The 23,424-nt window shown below is 40.8% G+C and overlaps 1 protein-coding gene across 1 annotated transcript in view; it reads right to left on the reverse strand.

The window, feature by feature from the left end:
• The window catches only part of chkb (choline kinase beta), a 44,161-nt gene extending 29,866 nt beyond the window's left edge, over nt 1-14,295 (reverse strand). Inside the window, exon 1 of the mRNA XM_063072927.1 lies at nt 13,600-14,295. Coding sequence (XP_062928997.1) covers nt 13,600-13,895 — 296 coding nt within the window. The 5' untranslated portion in view covers nt 13,896-14,295. The remainder of the gene's footprint in view (nt 1-13,599) is intronic.
• Nucleotides 14,296-23,424: the final 9,129 nt, after the last annotated feature.

Below are 23,424 nucleotides of genomic sequence, written 5' to 3' on the forward strand. Positions count from 1 at the left end.
TAAGAGTGACCAGGAAACCAGGAAGGGAACCTGAAAGTGGTGTCACAGGTAGACTGGGTGAAGATGACCTCTGGCACACTTGCCTTGGGATTCTCTTTAATTCTACTTGACAAGCACCTTCTCCGACTGAACAATCCACACACTGTTTTAAGAAACTCACTGGAATGCACCTACATATACCTCAGTCCTAACGGCTATGGAGGTAGGAATGGTCTATAGTTTCATCCCATCACGAGTGCACTTTTCTTATTTGAGTTCTACTTATGTTGTGTCATTATGTCCTCTTTGAGTGTAGCTGTGATACAGTCTCTGACTAGCAGTGCAACTCTTCCCCCTCTTACCTCCTTATCCCTTCTGAAAATTTAAACCCTGGAATACTAAATCAATCAGTTCCATCCCTCTCTTAACCATGTCTCTGAATATCCTCCAAAATTCCACAACAGTTCCCATAAACCAATATAGAGGAAATGTAACCCTATTAGTAAAGGAAGTAGGGAGAGAGGATGCAAGAAAAGATCAACAGTTGGTTTGTCAGAGTAAGGATAAAATCTATTACTGAGGAGGCAATAGCAGTTCATTTAGAAAATTATAGGTTTGAGCAGATTGAAAGGCAATTATGAAAGGAAGATGTTTGACAAATTGTTGGAATTTGTAGCAATTAGCTGAACAGATAAGGGTGAATGAGTTGTCATGGGTTCAGTTGGACTTTCAGAAACCCTTTAATATGTTGCTGTGCAAATGATTGAGCAAAATTACGGAGCCAGGATAGATGATTGCTTAAATGCAGAGAAAAAATTAAGAATTAAGGTGGTCATTTTTAAAATGAAAGGTTGTAACCAGTGAGGTGCTGCACTGCTAGGGCCTTGACCATACACAAACTATGTAACGGTTTAGTTGAGTAGGTAATACACTCAGTGGCCAGTTTATTACAGTACTTCAAACTTGAAATTTCATAGGGAGAAAGTAAAGTCTGATGTGGCAGAATGTAAAGGAAATTACAGTGGTATGAGAGAGGGATTGGCCAAAGTAAATTGGAAGGAGATAGAAACATAGAAGCCTACAGCACAATACAGACCCTTCAGCCCACAATACTGTGCCGAACATGTACTTACTGAGAAATTACCCAAGGTTATCCAGACCTCAATGTACCTATCCAGGAGTCTCTTAAAAGACCCCATGTTAACCGCCTCCACCACATCGACCGCAACCCGTTCCAAGCCCTCACCACTCTCTGCATAAAAGAAAAACTTACCCCTGACATCTCCTCTGTACCCACTTCCAAGCCCCTTAAAACTGTGCCCTCTCGTGTTAGCCATTTCAGCCCTGGGAAAAAGCCTCTGACTATCCACGCGATCAATGCCTCTCATCGTTTTATACACCTTTATCAGGTCACCTCTCATCCTCCACCGCTCCAAGGAGAAAAGGCCCAGTTCACTCAACCTATTCTCATAAGGCATGCTCCCCAATACAGGCAACACCCTTGCAAACCTCCTCTGCACCCGTTCTATAGTTTCTACATCCTTCCTGTAGTGAGGTGACCAGAAGTGAACACAGTACTCCAAGTGGGGCCCGACCAGGGTCCTATATAGCTGTAACATTACTTCTTGGCTCTTAAACTTAATCCCATGGTTGATGAAGGCCAATGTACCGTATGCCTATTAACCACAGAATCAACCTGCACAGCAGCTTTGAGTGTCCTATGGACTCAGACCCCAAGATCCCTTGGATCCTCCACACTGCCAAGAGTCTTACCATTAAGACTACATTCTGCCATCATATTTGACCTACCAAAATGAACCACCTCACACTTATCTGGGTTGAACTCCATCTGCCACTATCCACAACACCCCCAGCCTTTGTGTCATCAGCAAATTTACTAACCCATCCCTCCAGTTCCTCATCCAGGTCATTTAGAAAAATCACGAAAAGAAGGGGTCCCAGAACAGATCCTTGAGGCACACCACTGGTGACTGACCTCCATGCAGAATATGACCCGTCTACAACCACACTTTGCCTTCTGTGAGCAAGCCAACTGTGAATCCACAAAGCAAGGTCCCCTTTGATCCCATGCCTCCTCACTTTCTCTATAAGCCTTGCATGGGGTAACTTATCAAATGCCTTGCTGAAATCCATATTCACTACATCTACTGCTCTACCTTCAATGTGTTTAATCATTTCCTCAAAAAAAATCAATCAGGCTTGTAAGGCATGACCTGCCTTTGACAAAGCAATAATGACTAGTCCTAATCATATTATGCCTCTCCAAATGTTCATAAATCCTGCCTCTCAGCATCTTTTCCATCAACTTACCAACCACTGAAGTAAGACTCACGGGTCTATAATTTCCTGGGCTATCTCTACTCCCTTTCTTGAATAAGGGAACAACATCTGCAACCCTCCAATCTTCCAGAACCTCTCCCATCCCCATTGATGATCCAAGGATCATCGCCAGAGGCTTAGCAATCTCCTCCCTCACTTCCCACAGTAGCCTGGGGTAGATCTCATCCAGTCCCGGAGACTTACCCAACTCAATGCTTTCCAAAAGCTCCAGCACATCCTCTTTCTTAATATCTATATGCTCAAGCTTTTCAATCCGCTTTAAGTCATCCCTACAACTGCCAAGGTCCTTTTCCGTAATGAAGACTTTGCTTGAGTATTCACTAAGTACCTCTGCTATCTCCTCCGGTTCCATACACACCTTTCCACTGTCACACTTGATTGGTCCTACTCCCTCACGTCTTATCCTCTTGCTCTTCACATACTTGTAGAATGCCTTGGGGTTTCCTTAATCTTGCTCGCCAAGGCCTTTTCTCATGGCCCCTTCTGGCTCTCCTAATTTCAGGCTCTTCCTGCTAGCCTTATAATTTTCTAAATCTCTATCATTACCTAGTTTTTTGAACCTTTCGTAAGCTTTTCTTTTCTTCTTGACTAGATTTTCAACAGCCTTTATACACCACGGTTCCTGTACCCTATCATCCTTTCCCGGTCTCATTGGAACGTACCTGTGCAGAACGCCACTGAAATATCCCCTGAACATTTGCCACATTTCTGATGTATATTTCCCTGAGAACATCTGTTCCCAATTTATGCTTCTAAGTTCCTGCCTGGTAGCTTCATATTTCCCCTTAGTCCAATTAAACATTTTTCTAACTTGTCTGTTCCTATCCCTCTCCAATGCTATGGTAAAGGAGATAGAATTGTGATCACTATCTCCAAAATGCTCGCCCACTGAGAGACCTGACACTTGACCAGGTTCATTTCTCAATACCAGATCAAGTCTAGCCTCTCCTCTTGTAGGCTTATTTACATAAGTCAGGGATAAGTGTTTTTTTTAAAATGCAGAGAGTGGTGTGTGTGTGGAATGAGCTGCCAGTGGCGGTGGTGGAGGCGGAAACAATAGGGTCTTTTAAGAGACTGCTGGATAGATACATGGAGCTTAGAAAAATAAAGGGCTATGGGTAAGCTTAGGGAGTTCTAAGGTAAGGGCATGTTCAGCACAGCTTTGTGGGCGGAAGGGCCTATATTGTGCTGTAGGTTTTCTATGTTTGTATATTGTGTCAGGAAACCTTCCTGAACACACCTAATAAACTCCACCCCATCTAAAGCCCTTGCTCTCAGGAGATGCAAATCAATATTTGGGAAGTTAAAATCTCCCACCACGACAACCCTGTTATTAATACACCTTTCCAGAATCTGTCTCCTATCTGTCTCCCTAGCAGCAGCAAAGATGCTGGCAGGGATGACAGCAGAGCAGCAATGGCATGAGTTTCTAGTAAAAATGAGGAAGGTGCAGGATAGATGTATTCCAAAAACAAAGAAGTACTCAAATGGCAAAATGGTTCAACTGTGGCTGACAAGGGATGTCAAAGCTAATGTAAAAGCAAAAAAGAGGGCATACAACAAAGCAAAAATTAGTGGGAAGACAGGCTTGGGAAACCTTTAAAAACCTACAGAGAGCAACTAAAAGAACCATTAAGCGGGAAAAGATGAAATATGAAAGCAAGCTAGCAAACATGATCAAAGTGGATAGTAAAAGCCTTTTCAAGTACATAAAGATAAAAGAGATGAGAAAGGACACAGGACTGCTAGAGAATGAGGGCAGAGAAATAATAATGGGGAATAAGGAGATGGTAGATGAACTGAATGAGTATTTTGCATCATTCTTCACCATGGAAGACACCAACAGTGTGCCAGAAGTTGAAAGGTGTGAGGGAAGGGAAGAGAGTACAGTTACTATTATAAAGGAGAAGGTGCATAAAAAGCTGAAAGACCAAATGGTACATGTCATCCAGACCAGATGAACTGAACCCTAGAGTTCTGAAAGAGGTAGTAGTAGAGATTGTGGAGGCATTAGTAATGATCTTTCAAAAACTAGACAATTGCATATGTCTCTCCGCTCTGTAAGGAGGAAGGCAGCAGAAAGGAAATTATGGACCGGTTTGCCTGACCTCAGTGGTTGGGAAGATGGTGGAGTCAATTGTTAATGATGAGGTTATGGAGTACTTGGGGACACAGGACAAGATAGGAGAAAGTCAGCATGCTTTTCTTAAGGGAAAATTTTGCCTGATGAACCTGTTGGAATTCTTTGAGGAGATTACAAGTAGGATAGATAAAGGGGATGCAATGGATGTTGTATATTTAGACTTCCAGAAGGCCTTTGACAAGGTGACACACATGAGGCTGCTTACCAAGTTAACAGCCCGTGGTATTACAGGAAAGTTACTAACATGGTTAGAGCATTGGCTGATTGGTAAGAGACAGGGAATGGGAATAAAAGGGTCCTTTTCTGGTCGGCTGCTAGAGACTAGTGGTGTTCCACAGGGGTCAGGTGTAGGAACCGCTTCTTTTTATGTTGTACATCTACGATTTAGATGATGGAATAAATGGCTTTGATGCCAAGATTGCAAATGATATGAAGATTGGTGGAGGGGCAGGTAGTGTTGAGGAAACAAGTAGGCTGCAGAAGGACTTAGATTAGGAAAATAGACAAGAAAGAGGCAAATGAAATACAATGTTGGAAAATGCATGGTCATGCACTTTGGTAGTAGAAATAAATTTGCAGACTATTTTCTAAACAAGGAGAAAATCCAAAAATCTGAGATGCAAAGTGATTTGGGAGTCCTTGAGTAGAACACCCTGAAGGTTAACCTGCAGGTCAAGTCGGTGGTGAGGAAGACAAATGCCATGTTAGCAGTCATTTCAAGAGGCCTAGAATACAAGGGCAGGGATGTAATACTGAGACTATAAGAGGCACTGGTGAGGCCTCACCTTGAGTATTTTGGACAGTTTTGGGGTCCTCAGCTTATAAGAGATGTGCTGGCATTGGAGAGGGTTCAGAAGAGGTTCACAAGGATGATTCCAGGAATGAAAGGGTTATCATACGAGCAACATTTGTTGATTTTGGTTCTGTACTTGCTGGAATTTAGAAGGATGAGGTGGGATCTCATGGAAACCTTTCGAATGTTGAAAGGCTTAAACAGAGTAGATATGAAAAGGACGTTTCCCATGGTGGGGGAGTCTAGGACAATGGGACACAGCCTCAGGATAGAGGAGCGTCCATTTAAGACAGGTGCAGGGAATTTTTTTTTAGCCGAGGGTGGTGAATTTGTGGAATTTGTTACCACAAAAGCTGTGGAAGATAGGTTGTTGGGTGTATTTAAGGCAGAGTTTGATAGGTACTTGATTGAACACGGCATCAAAGGTTACAGGGAGAAGGCTGCGGAGGGGAAAAAAGGATCAGTCAAGAATGCAGAGCAGACTCGATGGGCCAATGGCCTAATTCTGGTCCTATGTCTTATTACGTACAACTGCTTGTTAATGCAAATATCTAATCAGAGAATCGTGTGGCAGCAAGTCAATGCATAAATGCATGCAGACATCGTCAAGTGGTTCAGTTTCTGAACAGACCAAATATCAGAATAGGGAACAAATGTGATTTAATTGACTTTGACCATGGAATGATTGTTAGGACTGGATAGGGTGGTTTGAGTATCTCAGAATCTGCAGATCTCCGAGGATTTTCACACATAATTGTCTCTAGAGTTTATAGAAAATGATGTGGAAAAAAAAAACAATGAGTGGCAGTTCTGTAGGTGAAAACGCCATGCACACTATGCTAATGAGAGGTCAGAGAATAATGGCCAGACTGGTTCAGGCTGACAGAAAGGCAACACTAACTCAAATAACCACACACTATAACAGTGGTGTGCAGAACAGCATCTCTGAATGGACAATCCAACAAACCTTGAAGTGGATGGGCTACAAAAGACGACCACAAACATATAGGAGGTACCTAATTAGATGGCAATTGAGCATACATTCAAGCTTCTTGATGATACAAAGACTAGTGGCAACAGGGGCTGAGGACAGTTTAGAGAAGTGCTAAGGGAACAAGTGAAGTGAATGGTCGAGGGCATGGCAGATGTAAACATTTTATTATGCATTTTGACAGAAAAATAGGAAAAGGCGGCTGCTTTTAGAATGTCAAGAAAGTGAAGGTGTTGGTGTTCAGATGATATCATGGATAGTCTCTGAAAGGAATAGAGTTAATAGCCAGATTCAGCAAACTGTTGGGAAGTTTAACAGTAGTTTACTCATTACTGTGAGAAGATTTGAGAACAAGAATTAAGACATCTTGCTCCAATACAGGTGTCCCCCGCATTTCAAAAGTTTGCTTTACGAAACTTCACTGTTATGAAAGACCTATATTAGTTCCCTGCTTTCGCCAACAGAAGGTGTTTTCACTGTTATGAAAAAAGGCAGCGCGCGCCCCGAGCAGCCGCTCTCCCCCGGATTCGGAACGGCATTCTCGCCGGCATTGCTTAAACACGTGCCTGTGAGCAGCCGTTTGTAAAATGAGTTCTAAGGTATCGGAAAAGAGCTCATAAGGGTGTTACACTTAGCGTAAAACTAGACATAATTAACCCTTTTGATCATGGTGACCGAAGTAAGGACAAAGTGAGTTTGGCTTGTGGAAGCTTACCAAGATGATGTTGAAGAGGTTTTGGCATCCCATGACCAAGAACTGATAGATGAAGAGCTGATGCAATTGGAAGAGGAAAGGATAACAATTAAAACCGAATGCAGTAGCGAACTGAACGTGAAGCAACTGCGTGAGATTTTCGCTGCAATGATAAAGTACAACTTTAATTTTGAAAGGGTACGTAGGTTTAGGGGCTATTTGCAGGATGGTTTGAGTGCTTACAAACAACTGTATGATAGAAAAATGCGTGAGGCTCAGCAGTCAAGCAAGCCGTCCACATCAGCCACAGCAGATGACGAACCTCGACCTTCGACATCCAGGCAGGCAGTCATAGGAGAAGATTAGCTGCCTGCCCTAATGGAAACGAGATGACACCCCAGTGTCCTGTCACCCCAACCCCCAGGCCACGGACAGATACCGATCCGCGAAGAATGCAGCGGTAGCCGGGAGGTACACAGCACATCTTTAAGAAAAAAGCCGAAATAAACATAATGATTAATTAGGTGCCGCCCGGCACGTAATTGTCGGCCCAGATCAGAGACGATTGCCTCCCGGCTACCGCTGCATGCTTCGCAGATCAGTATTGGGTCGCTGCCCAGAGGGTGGGGGCCACTGCACCACCCTAACTCCGACGACTCAGTCTAACACACCATCATCAGTGTGCTCGGCAAGCTGTCTTCCCGATTCCCTTAAGTGATACTACACTGTACATACACTATTTCTACTTTATATAAGCTGTGTATTTTTACGTGTTATTTGGTATGATTTGGCAGCTTCATAGTTTAAAGGTTACTGGAGAGAGTGTTTTTGCCAACAGCGCTTGCGTGAGATTTTCTGCCGAGAGCACTTGCGCCGTGTTTTTGCCGACGGCGCTTGCGTGAGATTTTCACTACGGACAACAGTGCAGGCAATGATTATGGAAAAGTATTTCTACTTTATATAGGCTGTGTATTTATCATCATTCCTGCTTTTACTATATGTTACTGTTATTTTAGGCTTTATGTGTTATTTGGCGTGATTTGGTAGGTTATTTTTAGGTCTGCGAACGCTCACAAAATTTTCCCATATAGATAAATGGTAATCGCTTCTTCGCTTTACGACATTCCGGCTTATGAACCGTTTCATAGGAACGCTCTACCTTCGGATGGCGGGGGAAACCTGTATAAGGAAGCAAAAACTTGCAATAAAGTGGAGTACAGTTAAGGTTCACCAGATCACCTCACTATAGGAAGGATGTGGAAACTATAGAAAGGGTGCAGAGGAGATTTACAAGGATGTTGCCTGGATTGGGGAGCATGCCTCATGAGAATACGTTGAGTGAACTTGGCCTTTTTTGCTTGGAGCGTTGGAGGATGAGAGGTGTCCTGATACAGGTGTATAAGATGATGAGAAGCATTGATCGCGTGGATATCAGAGGCTTTTTCCCAGGGCTGAAATGGCTAGCACGAGAGGGCACAGTTTTAAGGTTCTTGGAAGTAGGTACAGAGGAGATGTCAGGCAGATGTGGAATGGGCTGCCGGGAACGGTGGTAGAAGCAGATACGATAGGGTCTTTTAAGAGACTCCCGGATAGGTACATGGAGATTTTTTTCAAAAAAATAGAGGGCTAAGGATCACCCTAGGTAATTTCTAAAGTAAGTACATGTTTGGCACAGCATTGTGGGCCGAAGGGCCTGTATTGTGTTACCTTGATCCCCGGAAACAATGCAATAAGTATTTAGCAACACATACAAATGCTGAAGGAACTCAGCAGGCCAGGTAGCATCTATGAAAAAAAAGTACAGTTCACGTTTTGGACCAAGACCTTTTGGGGAGTTCCTCCAGCATTTTGTGTGTATTGCTTGGATTTCCAGCATCTGCAGATTCTCTCTTGTTTGCAAAAAGTGATCAAGCAGATTAGGCCTGAACTCCTGGAATTTAAGAATATAAACGGGAATCACAGTGAAACTTCCTAAATCCCTACGAAGCTTGATAGCAAAAGTAGAGCTGATGCTTCTGCCAGGTGGGCTGCTTCAAACTAGAAGACAGAGTCTCAAAATAAGCAGCCAGCTATTCAGGAAATGAGAATAAAATTATTTACTTGGAGGCTGATGAATCTTTGGAATTCACTACTCAAGCAAGTTGTAGAGAGTAGTCATCAAATATTTTCATGACAGAATTCCTGGATATTTTTGGAGATTAACGAGTGAAATAATATGGGTCAGTACAGAAAGATGTTAATGAGATGAAAGGTAAACCACGACATCCCAGCATCGAGACCAGATTTACACTGTTGGCTCTGATGGGCAGCTGTGTCACCTGCAGGTCCGACACCAGATGCCTAGAAGACACTATATTCTGTACTCTGTCACAGTAAGTAATTGCCAGGAAAATTGAGGGAATGATTCAATGTTTTCCCACCAACTCACGGGAATTCTGGTCCATAACGACATGCAGTGAAGGAGCAGCATGTAAGATGGCTTTGAAAATTTGTCAGAAAAGCTTAGGAGCAAATTATGCAAGGAGCATACCATCTCCCAAACCAGCCACCCAAGCCCAGACAAGCAGCACCTGATATGCAAAACAGGACATTCATTCACCTCAGCCGCCAACACTGAACAAGCAGGAATGGAGCAGAAGAAGCATCTTCCTCAACTAAGTATCTGCCTGAAGGAATAGGAGAAATGTAGACGCAACACTTGAAAGTAGTCGCCAGTGGAGCGCCTTCTGGTCAATATTTTCATACTAGAATTCATTTAAGTATCTGTAATGTCAGTGTTCAGGAGCGTGACAAAATTTGCTCATGATATCAGGCTTGAAAAGCAACTATGCCCCGTTTCTCAGACACTGCTTTAGAAGTGGTGTTAGTTTGTTATCTGTGCAAGCAAACTTTGGCAAAGCTGTTTCAGTAATGTCACTTAAGCATGCTTTACATCCCTGTAGAGCTCACCATTAAAGGTCCACATGTTGCTGACCTCTTCGCCAAGATGACTATTGCAGCTGAGCACTGTCCTACACTTCAAAACCTTATGTTCATTCAACAAAAAAACATGCACTCTTGCACTCAAAGTTCATACCAAAGTTAGAAACAAAGGGATTTGATCATAGCAGCACTTTAGCTGTCCAAGATCAGATTTTCCTTTGGCAAGGTGCTCCCTGATCATCTAACCGTGATTAAGAATGCAAAAAGACAGGGAGATTGGTCTCTTAAGCTCCGCCTTAACCTACTTCGATTATATCAGCCTTTACTCATTAAACACATTTCATCCTCCATATAATCCATCTCACAAGGAACTAAGAAACCTTTAGTAAGGAAATTAAAACACTCAATGCAAACTTCCTCAAAAGCAAAGCTGATAATCTAACATACTCAGGTCTTTGTTGGTACCTGGCGATTAGATTTTCTGGACCAATTATTTTTTTAAAAAAGTATCCTGTAACAGTAGCATAATAAATTTTCCAGTGCACCATATTTAAAGAGAGTACCTCTTTAAAGGAGTATCATTTCATGAGCCAAATCAAGAACTGTTAGGCTTTCTGATGAGTTAGATAGTGGAATAGTAAATCTTTACTGTGTGTGGTGTCACTTGTCAAATTCTATGTGCTCTATTGATCAACCACATTGAAAGCCAAAAAAGGTCAAATTCAGTAACGGGTTGGTAAAATTTTAAAATGTTAACTAGCAACAGATATCTTTTTTGTCCTTCCCTTCTAACCTTAGCCACGTTCTGTCAATCTGCTTTTTGGAGTGTTTGTTAATTCCATTTCCCTTTCATCCTAAAGTCCGAAATCTCCATCCAATTAACCCTCTCATCCTGTGGAGAAGCTGATCCCAACAGTACCTGATTGGACTCTCATGAACAATGCACCTGTTTTTGATAATATATTATGCAGCTCTTACATAAACAAACTTTAAAGACAGCCACGACTGGCAGCTCAAGGTTCATTGGGTACAAGTGCTGTAACTGTGATAGAGGTGGAGATAGGGGAGTTGTATTTTTGATTAGGGAGAACATCAGGGAGAACTGGCATAATTTATATATTACTATTTAACTATTTATGGTTCTATTACTATTTATTATTTATGGAGCAACTGTAACGAAAACCAATTTCCCCCAGGATTAATAAAGTATGACTATGACTATCAAGCAGAAATTTACGGATATCCCTGGGAGGAAGCTTGGTGAGGCTATGTGGGTACAACTAAGGGGTGATCACTTTAATGTTGTGCACTATAAGCCCCTCCAAATGAGAAATAGAGCAGCAAACCATAGGAATAATAGGGTTGCAAAAGTAGGCAATTGTAACTTCCCTCTTGACAAAGACAGACATAGTACCAAAGAACGCTGGTGAGGTAATGGGGGACAAAGAAATAGTCCATGAACTTGTTGGGTATTTTGCATGTCTTCATTGTGGAAGACAATAGCAGTGTGCCAGAGGTCCATGAGTGTCAGGGAGCAGGAATGAGTGTCATTGTTATTACAAAAGAAGAAGTGCTAAACAAACTGAAAGGTTTTAAGGTGGTGAAGTCACTTGGACCACACGGGCTACATCCCAGAATTCTGAAAGAAGTTGCTGAAAAATAGCAAATGCATTGGTTTTGATCTTTCAAGAATCACTTAATTCTGGCACGGTTCAAGAGGACTGGAAAATTGCAAATGTCACTCCACCCTTCAAGGGAGGAAGGCAAAAGAAAAGAAATTAGAGGCTAGTTAGCCTAAACTCAGCGGTTGGGAAAGTGTTGGAGTCCAACACTTATAATGAGGTTTCGGAGTACTTGGAGACTAATAAGTCAAAGTCTGCTGGCTTCTGTAAAAGGAAATCTTGCCTGACAAATCTGTTAGAGTTCTTTGAGGAAGTAACAATCAGGGTGGACAAAGGAGAGGCAGTGGATGTCTTTTATTTGGATTTTCAGAGGCATTTTATAAGGTGCCACACATGAGGCTGCTTAACAAGATAAAATCCCATGGTGTTACAGGAAAGATACTGGCACGGATACAGGAATGGCGGACAGGAGGGAGGCAGCGAGTGGGAATAAAAGGAGCTTTTTCTGGTTGGCTGCCAGTGACTAATGGCCTCAGGGATCAGTATTGTTTGTCAATGATTCAGGTTATGGAATTGATAGCTTTGTGGAAAGGTAGGCAGTTCTGAGGAAGCAATGTGATTGCAGAACGACTTAGACAAATTGGAAGAATGGCAAAGAAGTGGCAGATGGAATACAGTGTTGGGAAATGTATGACAATGCATTTTGGTAAAAGGAATAATAGTGCAGACTATTATCTAAATGGGGAGAAAATTCGAACATCAGAAGTGCAAAGGGACTTGGGAGTCCTCGTACAAGACTCCCAGAAGGTTAATTTACAGCTTGAGTCTGTGGTAAAGAAGGTAAATGCAATATTGGCATTTATTTCAAGGGGAGTAGAATATAAAAGCAAGGAGGTGATGCTGAGGCTTTATAAGACACTAGTCTTGGAGAACTGTCAACAGTTTTGGGCCCCATATCTCAGAAAGAATGTGTTCTCATTGGAGAGAGTCCAGAGGATGTTCATGAGGATGATACTGGGAATGAAGTGGTTAACGTAAAAGGTGTGTTTGGCAGGTTTGGGCCTGTACTCACTGGAATTTAGAAGAATACTAGGGAATCTCATTGAAACCTACCGAATGTTGAAAGGACTATATAGGGTGAATGTGGAGAGGGTATTTCCTATGGTTGGAGTATCCAGAACTAGAGGGCATAGCCTCAAAATTGAAGGGCGACCCTTCAGAACAGAGGAAAGGAGAATTTTTTTTTTAGCCAGAGAGAAGTGAATACGTGGAATACTCTGCCACAGGCAGCTGTGGATGCCAAAACCACGGGTATATTTAAAGCAAAAATTGATAATTTCCTGATTGTTCAGGGCATCAAAGGTTATAGTAAGATGCTATAGTGGAGCAGACGAAATGGGCTGAATGGCCTAATTCTGCTCCTCTATCTTATGGTCTCCTATGGAATTAGATGGAGGAGAATTTGTCAAGTGTACCCAGGAAGATGCTCAAATAATATGGAGATGACGGTACTAAGAGGGGGAAATACTTGACCTCTTCTTGAGAAATGTGGCCAAAGTGTCAGTGGGGGCATAGTTTGGAACCAGTAAAGATAATGTTTAATTTTAAAGTAGGTTTGGAAAAAAACTGATAGGACTGGTACACAAGTGAAAGTGCTAATGTGGGGCACAGCTCATTCTGATGGCATTAGACAGGAACTTGTCGACAGTTTGTCAGCAATTAAAGAGACATCTGGCAAGGAGACTTTAACAGTGAGATAAACATGGCTCAGGGAGTGAAGCAAAGGCTGGCAAGGGTAGGAAAGCCCGGCTGATGAGGATCATCAGGGAAAATGAGGCAGCAAATGTCAGGTAAAGGCAGATGGGACCAAACAAACAAGGGAAACACACCTCGACATTGAGAGGTGTTGGCAATCTTAAAGTGTATAAAGCTAGATTTCTGCTTAGCTTAACCTGCGTGACAGCGATTACACTCTAAACGTCTTTACTCTTTGCTGGGTATTTCCATCCTTGCTTTTGGACATTCGCACGGAGGCTTGCTGTATTAAGTGGCCTACATGAATTCCAGAGAATACTTTAATGGATTTGTACCTACCTGATAGTTGAGATTTGAAACTCATCCACAGTAATCAACTTCCAGGACCCACCAAGAAACTCCTTACACCAGGCATACGCTTGAACTTTGGCCTCCCAGTTCACTTCCTCGCTCCGACCATCCTTGTACTGCTCGGCCTCGGAATCCTCGTACTCCTCGTCGCTCATTCTGGGCTCCTCCCTTCTCAGGTTGGTGTTCCTGGAGTGCTCTCTGCTCCCAATTCCGCGTAGGCGATGAGGCTCCGGGGCCACCGCGTTGCAAGCACCGTCTCCTTTACATAAAGCTTTGGCCTCCATTTTCCCGTTACTGTCAGTTGCTAGCCAGGGAGCCGAAATACAAAGAACAAATATCAACCAACGTTCAACAGTTCTGACTGACAAGCACCCCCTTGAACATCAACACGCTGAGAGTTTAACTGGAAGTCTGCACCAGATGGGCTTAGGGTCTCTGAATGTCCCCTCAGGCGGGGACAACTATACAACTTCAAGCAGATCGGCACACTGAAACCACGACCGAGAATCTCGCACCTCCAGAATACAGATGCCACAGCGACTACCGGCGAAAGCACATTCCCAACTGAATGGTCCGCAGATCACATGGCCCCGCTTCCTCTGCGGGCAAGCGGCCGGACCAGGAAGAGGCGGCTCCCACTAACCGACACGGACCTCACTGACAGCGATTGTCGCCGCCTACGTCTGAACGTGACCCCTTCAGGGGGGCGGGGTCCGAGGCGCCAATTGATTGACACCAATTTCTATCCAATAAAATGCAGCAATTGGGGTGCGATGGTGTTGGGCGGAACGCGGCCATCTTTGATGGACGGCACTCTTAGCCAATAGTGTCGAAGAGAGGCTCCGATTCGTACCGCTGAGTGAAGAAAAGCGGCGCGTCTCATTGATTAACAGGAAAATTTGCCAATCAACAGTGAGTAGTAGGGCGAAGGAGCAGCCTTAGTTTGGGATTGGTGAGACTGTTGACAAATGGAAAATGAGGAAGAAAAGGGCGCCAACTCACGATCGGCCGCCTCACAGGGTAAAGGTGACTGCGCTGCTCGGACTGGAGGTGGGCTGAGGGAATTCGATATCTTTACATGCGTTATTGACGGCTTTTAAATGTTGTTTTGTTTACTGAACGCTTCCTTTGCATTTCACGCAACACACATCAAGAGATGCAAACAACCGGAATTCTGCAGATGCTGGAAATCCAAGCAACACGCATCAAAGTTGCTGGTGAACGCAGCAGGCCAGGCACCATCGTCAGGACTAACGAAGGGTCTCGGCCCGAAACATCGACTGTACCTCTTCCTAGAGATGCTGCCGGGCCTGCTGCGTTCACCAGCAACTTTGATGCGTGTTGCTTGAATTTCCAGCATCTGCAGAGTTTCTCGTGTTTTCGTTTACATCTCAGTGTTTGTGTTTTTCTGTTCTGTTTTAGCTGAGCATTGATTCGGAGATCTGTAAACGGCTAATGACAGCTGTTGTAATCTCGGTGGTGTCTCAAAGTAAATTTGTTGTCAAAAGTACATATATGCCACCCTGAGATCCGTTTTCTTGCGACCGTACTTAAGTATTTAATTAGTCTTGGCGGAAATGTTGACTAACAGATGTTATCTTAGCTGTTGAGTTTTTTTTTACAGATTATTTTACCGTGTTTATTTTATTTTTCGAATATTACGGGCTAATTACGAAGTGGAATAAACTGACGTCGTCTTCGCTGTGTGTGCTGCCGTCAGGGCGTAATCTGCTGCTAATATTGTTTAGTCTAATGATGTACATTGTGGCCTATTGGAACATTCTGTAACCCAGACTATGCACAAAAAAATGGCCAGTTCTCATACAAAAAAAAGGTTATCTAAAGCTGGAGAATTTAGCACTGAGTCCTGCATGGTGCATAGTTCCCGGATAGAAGATGAGATTTTTTTTTGAGTGTCTTGTGCTGTGTATGACTTGCTGTGTTTTGCACCTTGGCGCTGGAGTAACGCTGTTTCGTTTGACTGTATTCATGTATAGTTGAATGACAATTAAACTTGAAAAGCTCCTCATACATTAACTTTTTTTTTCAAGGGATCATTCTCGTGAACCTTCTCTGGACCCTTTCCAATGCCAGAGCATCCTTTCTTAGATGGGGGGGGGGGTCCAAAACTGCACTTTGGGGTTTTTTTGGGGGCCTATTTCATTTAGAATGGAGGTACAGAGACTTTGTATATGCACGGTGTAGAATTACCAGTTAGGCCTAGAAAATTGAAATATTCAAATTACAGAAGGCCCCAAGTGTCATGGATGTAAGTGGAACTGGCCCTTAACAGCCACTTTAGTTTTAGGTTATTATAAAAACTTTATTTCATCCATTACTGTCTTCTGGTTTCCTTAATTAACTTACTTATATATCAGTTCTGATAAAGGATCTTGGCCTTAGAACAACTGTGTCTCTCTCCACAGAGACCTCTTAACCTGATTTCTTTTTCTCATTAATTTTTGTTTTAGAATTCAATGAGAAAAAGGATTAGATTATGAGGACACACAGTCCTCTTTTATTGTCATGCATTAAGAAATGATACAATATTCCTCCGGTGTGATATCAGAGAAACACAGGACAGACCAAGACTGAAAAACTAACAAAAACCACATAATTATAACATATAGTTACAACAGCGCAACAATACCATAACTTGATGAAGAACAGGCCATGGCACAGTAAAAAAGTTCAAAGTCTCTCGAAAGTGCCACGTCTCACGCAGATGGGAGAAGGAAGAAAACTCTCCCTGCCATGCCCAACCATGGTCCGACTCTTGAGTCATCTGAAAACTTCGAGCTCTGATCAGCCCTCCGACACAGAGTACCGATCACCACCTCTGCCGAATGCTTCGACCTCAGCCTTGGTCGTAACAGCAGGCAAAGCCGGGGATTTTGGGGTCTTGCCTCCGGAGATCCTCGATCGCACAGTAGCAGCGGCAGCAAACCAGGCATTTCAGAAATTTCTCCAGATGTTCCTCTGCTTCTCACGTCTGTCTCCATCAAATCAGAATTGTGCACGGCATCCTACTTACAAATACGATGTCATTTCACCGAAGAGCTGCGCGCGCTATGTTGCGCTGCCATCTTCTCCCGCCATTGAAAGGAAATCATGTCTTAATCTCTACAGTATTTTATAACAATCTGTAGGTTGGAAATAATGACAATTGAAGAGGGACAAGGAAAGGGACATTAAAAAAAAATGAATGAAGAGGCAGTATGGGTAAGAATGTGTGTGCTTGTGTTCATTTGTCTTTCTGTCTGCATGTGGTTAGAGTATGAGTAGGCATTGCCTTTATGCTTATGTCTGTATACAGGTGTACAGTGGTCCTTGTTACTAATGCAAGAACTCATTCTGCCCAGACTAAGTGATAGCTGAAGTGTGACAGTTAACCCATGTTACAAGGAATCATGTACTATCATCTTGTACTCTTCCATTAATCTGGCTCCTAAACAGCAACAGAAATCATGCTGAAGGAAAATCAATATTGAAAGGGTCAAACAATGCAAAGAAAGCTGGATTTAATAGATGAAAAACAGGCTTTAACCTGATTGTTTTATGTTCCAGTTGACAATGCCTAAAAATGTGGAGATCAAAGCTGTAGTGCATGACTGGAATCGACTTGTAGAAAATGCTAAAAGACTAAGCATATCAGAAGGCACTTTAATAATGCAGGAAGACACATTCTTCAATGTTTCTAAAGGACGCCTTAAATTGCGAAATCTGAAGGTGAGAGAATTGTCTTCGCATTATGATTGGTAGAAGTTAGCGCTAATCTTGTGTGCATGTGTGGGCTGTGTATTGGCTCAGTCAAGAATTAGGAAATCCAATGAGAAATGCTTTTCTCCTGTTGGGTGATGATGGGGGTCACAATCTTGAAGTCTGCCAACTTTTCATGCTCGATTTTTATATCTCATTACCTTTTGCTTTTTATGACTTGCAACTTTCCAATCTACTAGATTTCTACTTTTTTTTTGGAAGCTTGTTAATGTATTTCAAGTCTTTTGGACTGTTTACCCAAACATACAATGTAAGTGGAGTGCACCAATTTTACTGTACATAGTCCACACAATTCTAAAGATGTTCCAGTGTCCTCTTTACCATTAACCATTCAATATGGCTTATTCTAATCAACTCGCATTCTTTTAAATTTGCCTTCTAAATTTAAACCCTTGATTTATGACTCCACCCAGGCAAATTTAATCATGTAATGGTCAATATTTACGAGCATCAGAATGTCTGCTGATCCTGATTTGTTGCTTATCAACATTTCCTCTACCTTAACAATTCTACAGTATCCTGATTATTGAAAGTACTGCTCTAGGAGCCATGTTGTTCTACCTCAGTATGAAAATTAAAAGCTGTTATTGTATTTGCATTTTTATTCTATATATTTAATGATCTCACAATTTACAGGAGTGTAGTTAGGTTCATTCTCTGAATTTGGGTCTGTAGCAGCCTCTAATTGTCTTGAAAAAGTAGTGATGAACAACCCTTTTGAACACATAGTTTATAAATTCCTACTCAACAATATAAGGTTGGCATTGCATATCCCAGTCCTGCTGGTATGTGACCTGGACTCAGAGCTGTGTCTTAGTTGTACGAGAACTTTTAAGTGGCAGATAAGCTCTCTTGATGCAAAGGACAGTCATTCAAATCATTATGTATAATTGGATCCATTTTTTAACCAGCATAATAGCAATATATGTATTTTAAAAATCTGTCATGTTAATCTTTAACTGTGAGAAGTAGTTATAATTTATCTCCCGTTTCTATTCCTTTATGATTTCTGCTTTGCTTACAATTTGTTTTTGTTTCAGAATGAAGATGGAGGCCAGCTCATATTCTATAACCGAGCTGATACAGATGGACCCAAGCTCTCAGACTATTCTATATACCCCACTGGTAATCCAGATGTGCTTACGGTGGGTACTGGAATCTTCCAATCACCTTGAGATCTATTCTTGACGTGAATGCTATTTGATGTGGGTTGTGCAAACCAATATAAGATTCTCTATAGGGGCTCCGATTTGTTTAGGAAATTGTGAGTTTTGAAAGAAAAATGCTCTAAATGTTGTTTGTGGGCCTGACTCTTCAACTTGAATCAGAATCAGGTTTATTATCACTGGCACGTGATATGAAATTTGTTAACTTAGCAGCAGTTCAATGCAATTCATAATCCAGCCGGGAAAAAAATAATAAAATAAAAACAATAAACAAGTAAATCAATTGCTTATATTGAATAGATTTTTTTAAAGAAGTGCAAAAACAAACACTATAAGTGAGGTAGTGTCCAAAGGTTCAATGTCCATTTAGGAATTGGATGGCAGAGGGGAAGAAGCTGTTCCTGAATTGTTGTGTACTTTCAGGCTTCTGTACCTCCTGCCTGATGGTAAGAGTGAGAAAAGGGCATGCCCTGGATGCTGCAGGTCCTTAATAATGGACACTGCCTTTCTGGGACACTGCTCCCTTAAGATGTCCTGGTTACTTTGTAGGCTAGTACCCAAGATAGAGCTGACTAGATTTACAACCTTCTGCAGCTTCTTTCAGTCCTGTGCAGTAGCCCCTCCGTACCAGACAGTGATGCAGCCTGTCAGAATGCTCTCCACGGTACAACTATAGAAGTTTTTGAGTATATTTGTTGACATACTAAATCTCTTCAAACTCCTAATGAAGTATAGCCACTGTGTTGCCTTCTTTATAAGTGCATCCATATTTTGGGACCAGGTTAGGTAATCTCAGATCTTGACACCCAGGAACTTGAAGCTGCTCACTCTCTCCATTTCTGATCCCTCTGAGGATTGGTATGGGATCCTTTGTCTTGCGCTTCCTGAAATCCACAATCAGCTCTTTTGTCTTACTGACGTTGAGTGCCAGGTTATTGCTGTGGCACCACTCCACTAGTTGGCATATCTCACTCCTGTATGCCCTCTCATCACCACCTGAGATTCTACCAACAATGGTTGTATCATCAGTAAATTTATAGATGGTATTTGAACTATACCTAGCTACACAGTCATAAAGAGTAGAACAGTGGACTAAGCACACACCCCTGAGGTGCGCCAATGTTGATCGGCAGTGAGGTGGATATGTTATCACCAATCTGCACAGACTGTGGTCTTCCGTTTAGGAAGTCGAGGATCCAATTGCAGAGGGAGGTACAGAGGCCCAGGTTCTGCAACTTCTCAATCATGATTGTGGCAATAATGGTATTAAATGCCGAGCTATAGTCAATGAACAGCATCCTGACGTAAGTGTTTGTTCATTTTATTTAAAAATACAAAGCAGAACAGACCATTCTGCCCCAACAAGCCGCACTGTCTAGCAACCCACCTATTTTAGACCATAGCCCAATTATGGGGCAATTTACAATGAGAAGTCTTTGGACTGTGGGAAGAAACCAGAACACCCGAAGAACCCATGCATTCACAGGGAGGACGTACAAACTCTTTACAGAGGTGTGGAATTGAACTCCAAACTCCGACCCGAACTGTCATGCTAACAGCTATGAGCTATGCTACTGCTGTTCACTAAAGTCTGTCTTTCTTTTTCCAATATTTTTATTGATTTCTATGTAGAAGAATAGAGTCCAAGAGAATACATATTATAAAACAAAAGAAAAAATATAGTAATACCAGATACAGTATATTGAATCACATTAACGAACTCCTTACTCTATATTCATATAGGTTAGATTAATTCGTATATTAGAATATAAACAATTTTATTTAAAAAAAGATCTACACCCACTACCAAAGTTGAAGCTGTTTGGGGGAAAAAAAACAACTTAACAGATAATAAAATATGCTATTAACCAACTTCTGTATTTTGACGAGAAGTCAAAGATAATGCAAATAATTTAAAAACGGCCCCCACAGATTTTGAAAATCTTAGATTCAGAAATTGAGTAATGGATCTTTTCTAAATTTAGGCATGCCATAACATCCCGTAACCACTAAGCATGATTAGGCGGAACAGCATCCTTCCATTTAAACAAAAGCGCCCTCCTCGCCATAAGAGAGAGAAAAGCCAGAATGTGCACATCAGATGTCTTCAAAATGATATCTTTCCTTCCAACAATACCAGATAGGGCAGTCAAAGGATTAGGTTTAAAATTTACTTTAAAGAGTACAGAAAAAGTTTGGAATATTTCCTTCCAATATTTTCCAAGACTTGGGTACGTCCAAAACATATGAATAAATGAAGCTTCTCCATTGTTACACCTATTACAGTAGGGACATATATCCATATAAAAACGAGATGACTTATCCTTGGTCATATAAGCCCTATGAGCCACTTTAGATTATAGGAGGGAATGACGAGCACATAACGATGAAGTATTAACCAATTTAAAAATCTCATTCCAAGTTTCTTCAGAAATTGAAGTCTGTAAATCTTGTTCCCAAAGATTTTTGATTTTGTCTAAAGAATTATTTCTCATTCCCAACAACATATCATAATTATTGGATATTGAACCATTATAAAATGATTTCATATTAAGAATTTCATCTAATATGTTCTTATCAGGACTATTAGGAAATGTATATAATTGAGATCGCAGAAAATCTCTAATTTGTGAGTACCGGAAAAAATGGGTTTTTGGTAAACTATATTTAGTTGACAATTGTTCGAATGAAGAAAGACTTCCTCCAACAGGCAGATCCTGGAAACAGGTAATGCCCAATCTTTCCCATTGTTTAAAAAGTACATCAGTCATAGAAGGCTTAAAATATTTTTTTTTAAGTGGGACTAGAAAGGGAGAATCTCAATAAACTGAAGTGTTTTCTAAATTGTATCCAAATCCTCAAAGTATGTTTGACTACCACATTTTCAGTTATCTTACTTAAGGATAAAGGAAGTGAAGATCCCAAAAGAGAGATAATAGAAAATTTATTAAAGAAACCCACCCGGGACAGTCCTCATGATTGATATAGTATAACCAAAACGTGAGATTCCGTATATTAGCTGCCCAGTAATAAAACCGAAAATTTGGTAAAGTGAAACCTCCATTCTTTTTAACTTTCTGGAGATGGACTTTATTCAGTTGAGGATGTTTATTTTTCCATATGTAGGAGGATAAAATAGTCCAGAAAGTCAAAAAAGGATTTAGGAATAAAAAAGGGTAAAGCCTGAAAGAGATATAAAAAATTTAAGTAAAACATTCATTTTAATAGAATTAATTCAACCAATCAATGATAACGAAAGGGGTGACCAATTTGATAATGTTCTTTTTATATAATTTAATAAAGTAAGAAAATTTTCTTTAAATAGGCATTTATAATTCTTAGTAATTGTTACAGCTAAATAAGTGAATTGGTAATTTTTAAAGGAAGGTTAGTATCAGTTAATAGCAAATTATTCAAAGGAAAAAGTTCACTCTTGTGTAGGTTTAGATTATATCCAGAAAACTGACTAAAACAAGAGAGTAAAGAAAGCACAGAAGGTAATGAAGTTTCGACATTAGAGATGTAAAGCAATAAATCATCCGCATAAAGTGAAACTTTGTGGATAGTACCCTTCTGTAAAATACCACTGATATCATTAGATTCTCGAAAAGCAATAGCTAAAGGTTCTAGAGCCAGGTCAAAAAGCAAAGAACTCAAAGGGCAACCTTGTCTGGTTCCACGTTGAAGTTTAAATGGTTTAGAATTCTGAGAATTAATAAGAACCCAAGCAAAAGGGGGTAAATACAGTAATTTAGTCCATAGAATAAAGTTGGACCCAAAATTAAATTTTTCTAAAATTTTAAATAAATAATGCCATTCAACCCGATCAAAAGCCTTCTCAGCGTCTAAGGATATCACACACTCTGATATCTCCTTAGAAGGAGAATAGATAACATTTAATAATCATAATCAATGAATATTAAAATGAGAATATTGATTTTTAATAAAACCAGTCTGATTGTCAGAAATGTTAGATGGTAAGATATCTTACATCCTACAAGCCAGAACTTTAGATGGAATTTTAGCATCAACATTAAGTAAGGAAATTGTTCTATATGAAGAATATTCAGTTGGGTTCTATTTTTCTTTAGGATAAGGGAAATAGAAGCTTCGTAAAAAGATTGTGGCAAACTACCTAACTCAAAAGAATCTGAAAAGACTGAACATAAATGAGGTATAAGCAAAGAAGAAAAAGCCTTATAAAATTCTCCAGAAAATCCGTCAGGACCTGGAGCTTTCCCTGAATGTAGTGAACATACAGCCTCGGCTAGTTCTTCGTGAGAAATACATTGATCCAACTGTTTTTGGTTATCAGCAGAAAGCGTAGGGATATTTATTTGGTCTAAAAAAAATTATCCATTACAGTATTATCTTTAAGAAGATCAGAACTATAAAGTTTAGAGTAAAATTCTCTAGAAGTATCATTTATTTCTAAATGATCAGTTGTCCTAATACCGTTAGCTTTATAAATTTCTTTAATCTGTCGTTTAGCACTAGAAGTTTTAATTTGGTTAGCCAATAATTTACTTGTTTTATCTCCATTAATGTAAAATTGACTTTTATCCTTTAGGAGTTGAGTTTCAATAGGGTATGTTAATAAAAAATCATATTTAGTTTTAATTTCAACCTGTCTTTTATATAAAACAGGATCTGAAGTCAAAGCATATTCTTCATCTAATTGTTTCAGCTGATTGGCTAAATTAATCGTCTTTATTAACTTTTTGCTTTACACTTGCAGTATAAGAAATCATTTGTCCTCTAATATGCGCTTTAAAGGCATCACATATGACAAGGTTAGAAGTCTCCTCCACCATATTCTCTTCAAAAAAGAGTAATTTGTCTCTCCAAGAACTTTAAGAAATCCTTG

The sequence above is a fragment of the Mobula hypostoma genome, chromosome 20 (genome assembly GCF_963921235.1).
Source record: "Mobula hypostoma chromosome 20, sMobHyp1.1, whole genome shotgun sequence".
NCBI classification, from domain to species: domain Eukaryota; kingdom Metazoa; phylum Chordata; class Chondrichthyes; order Myliobatiformes; family Myliobatidae; genus Mobula; species Mobula hypostoma.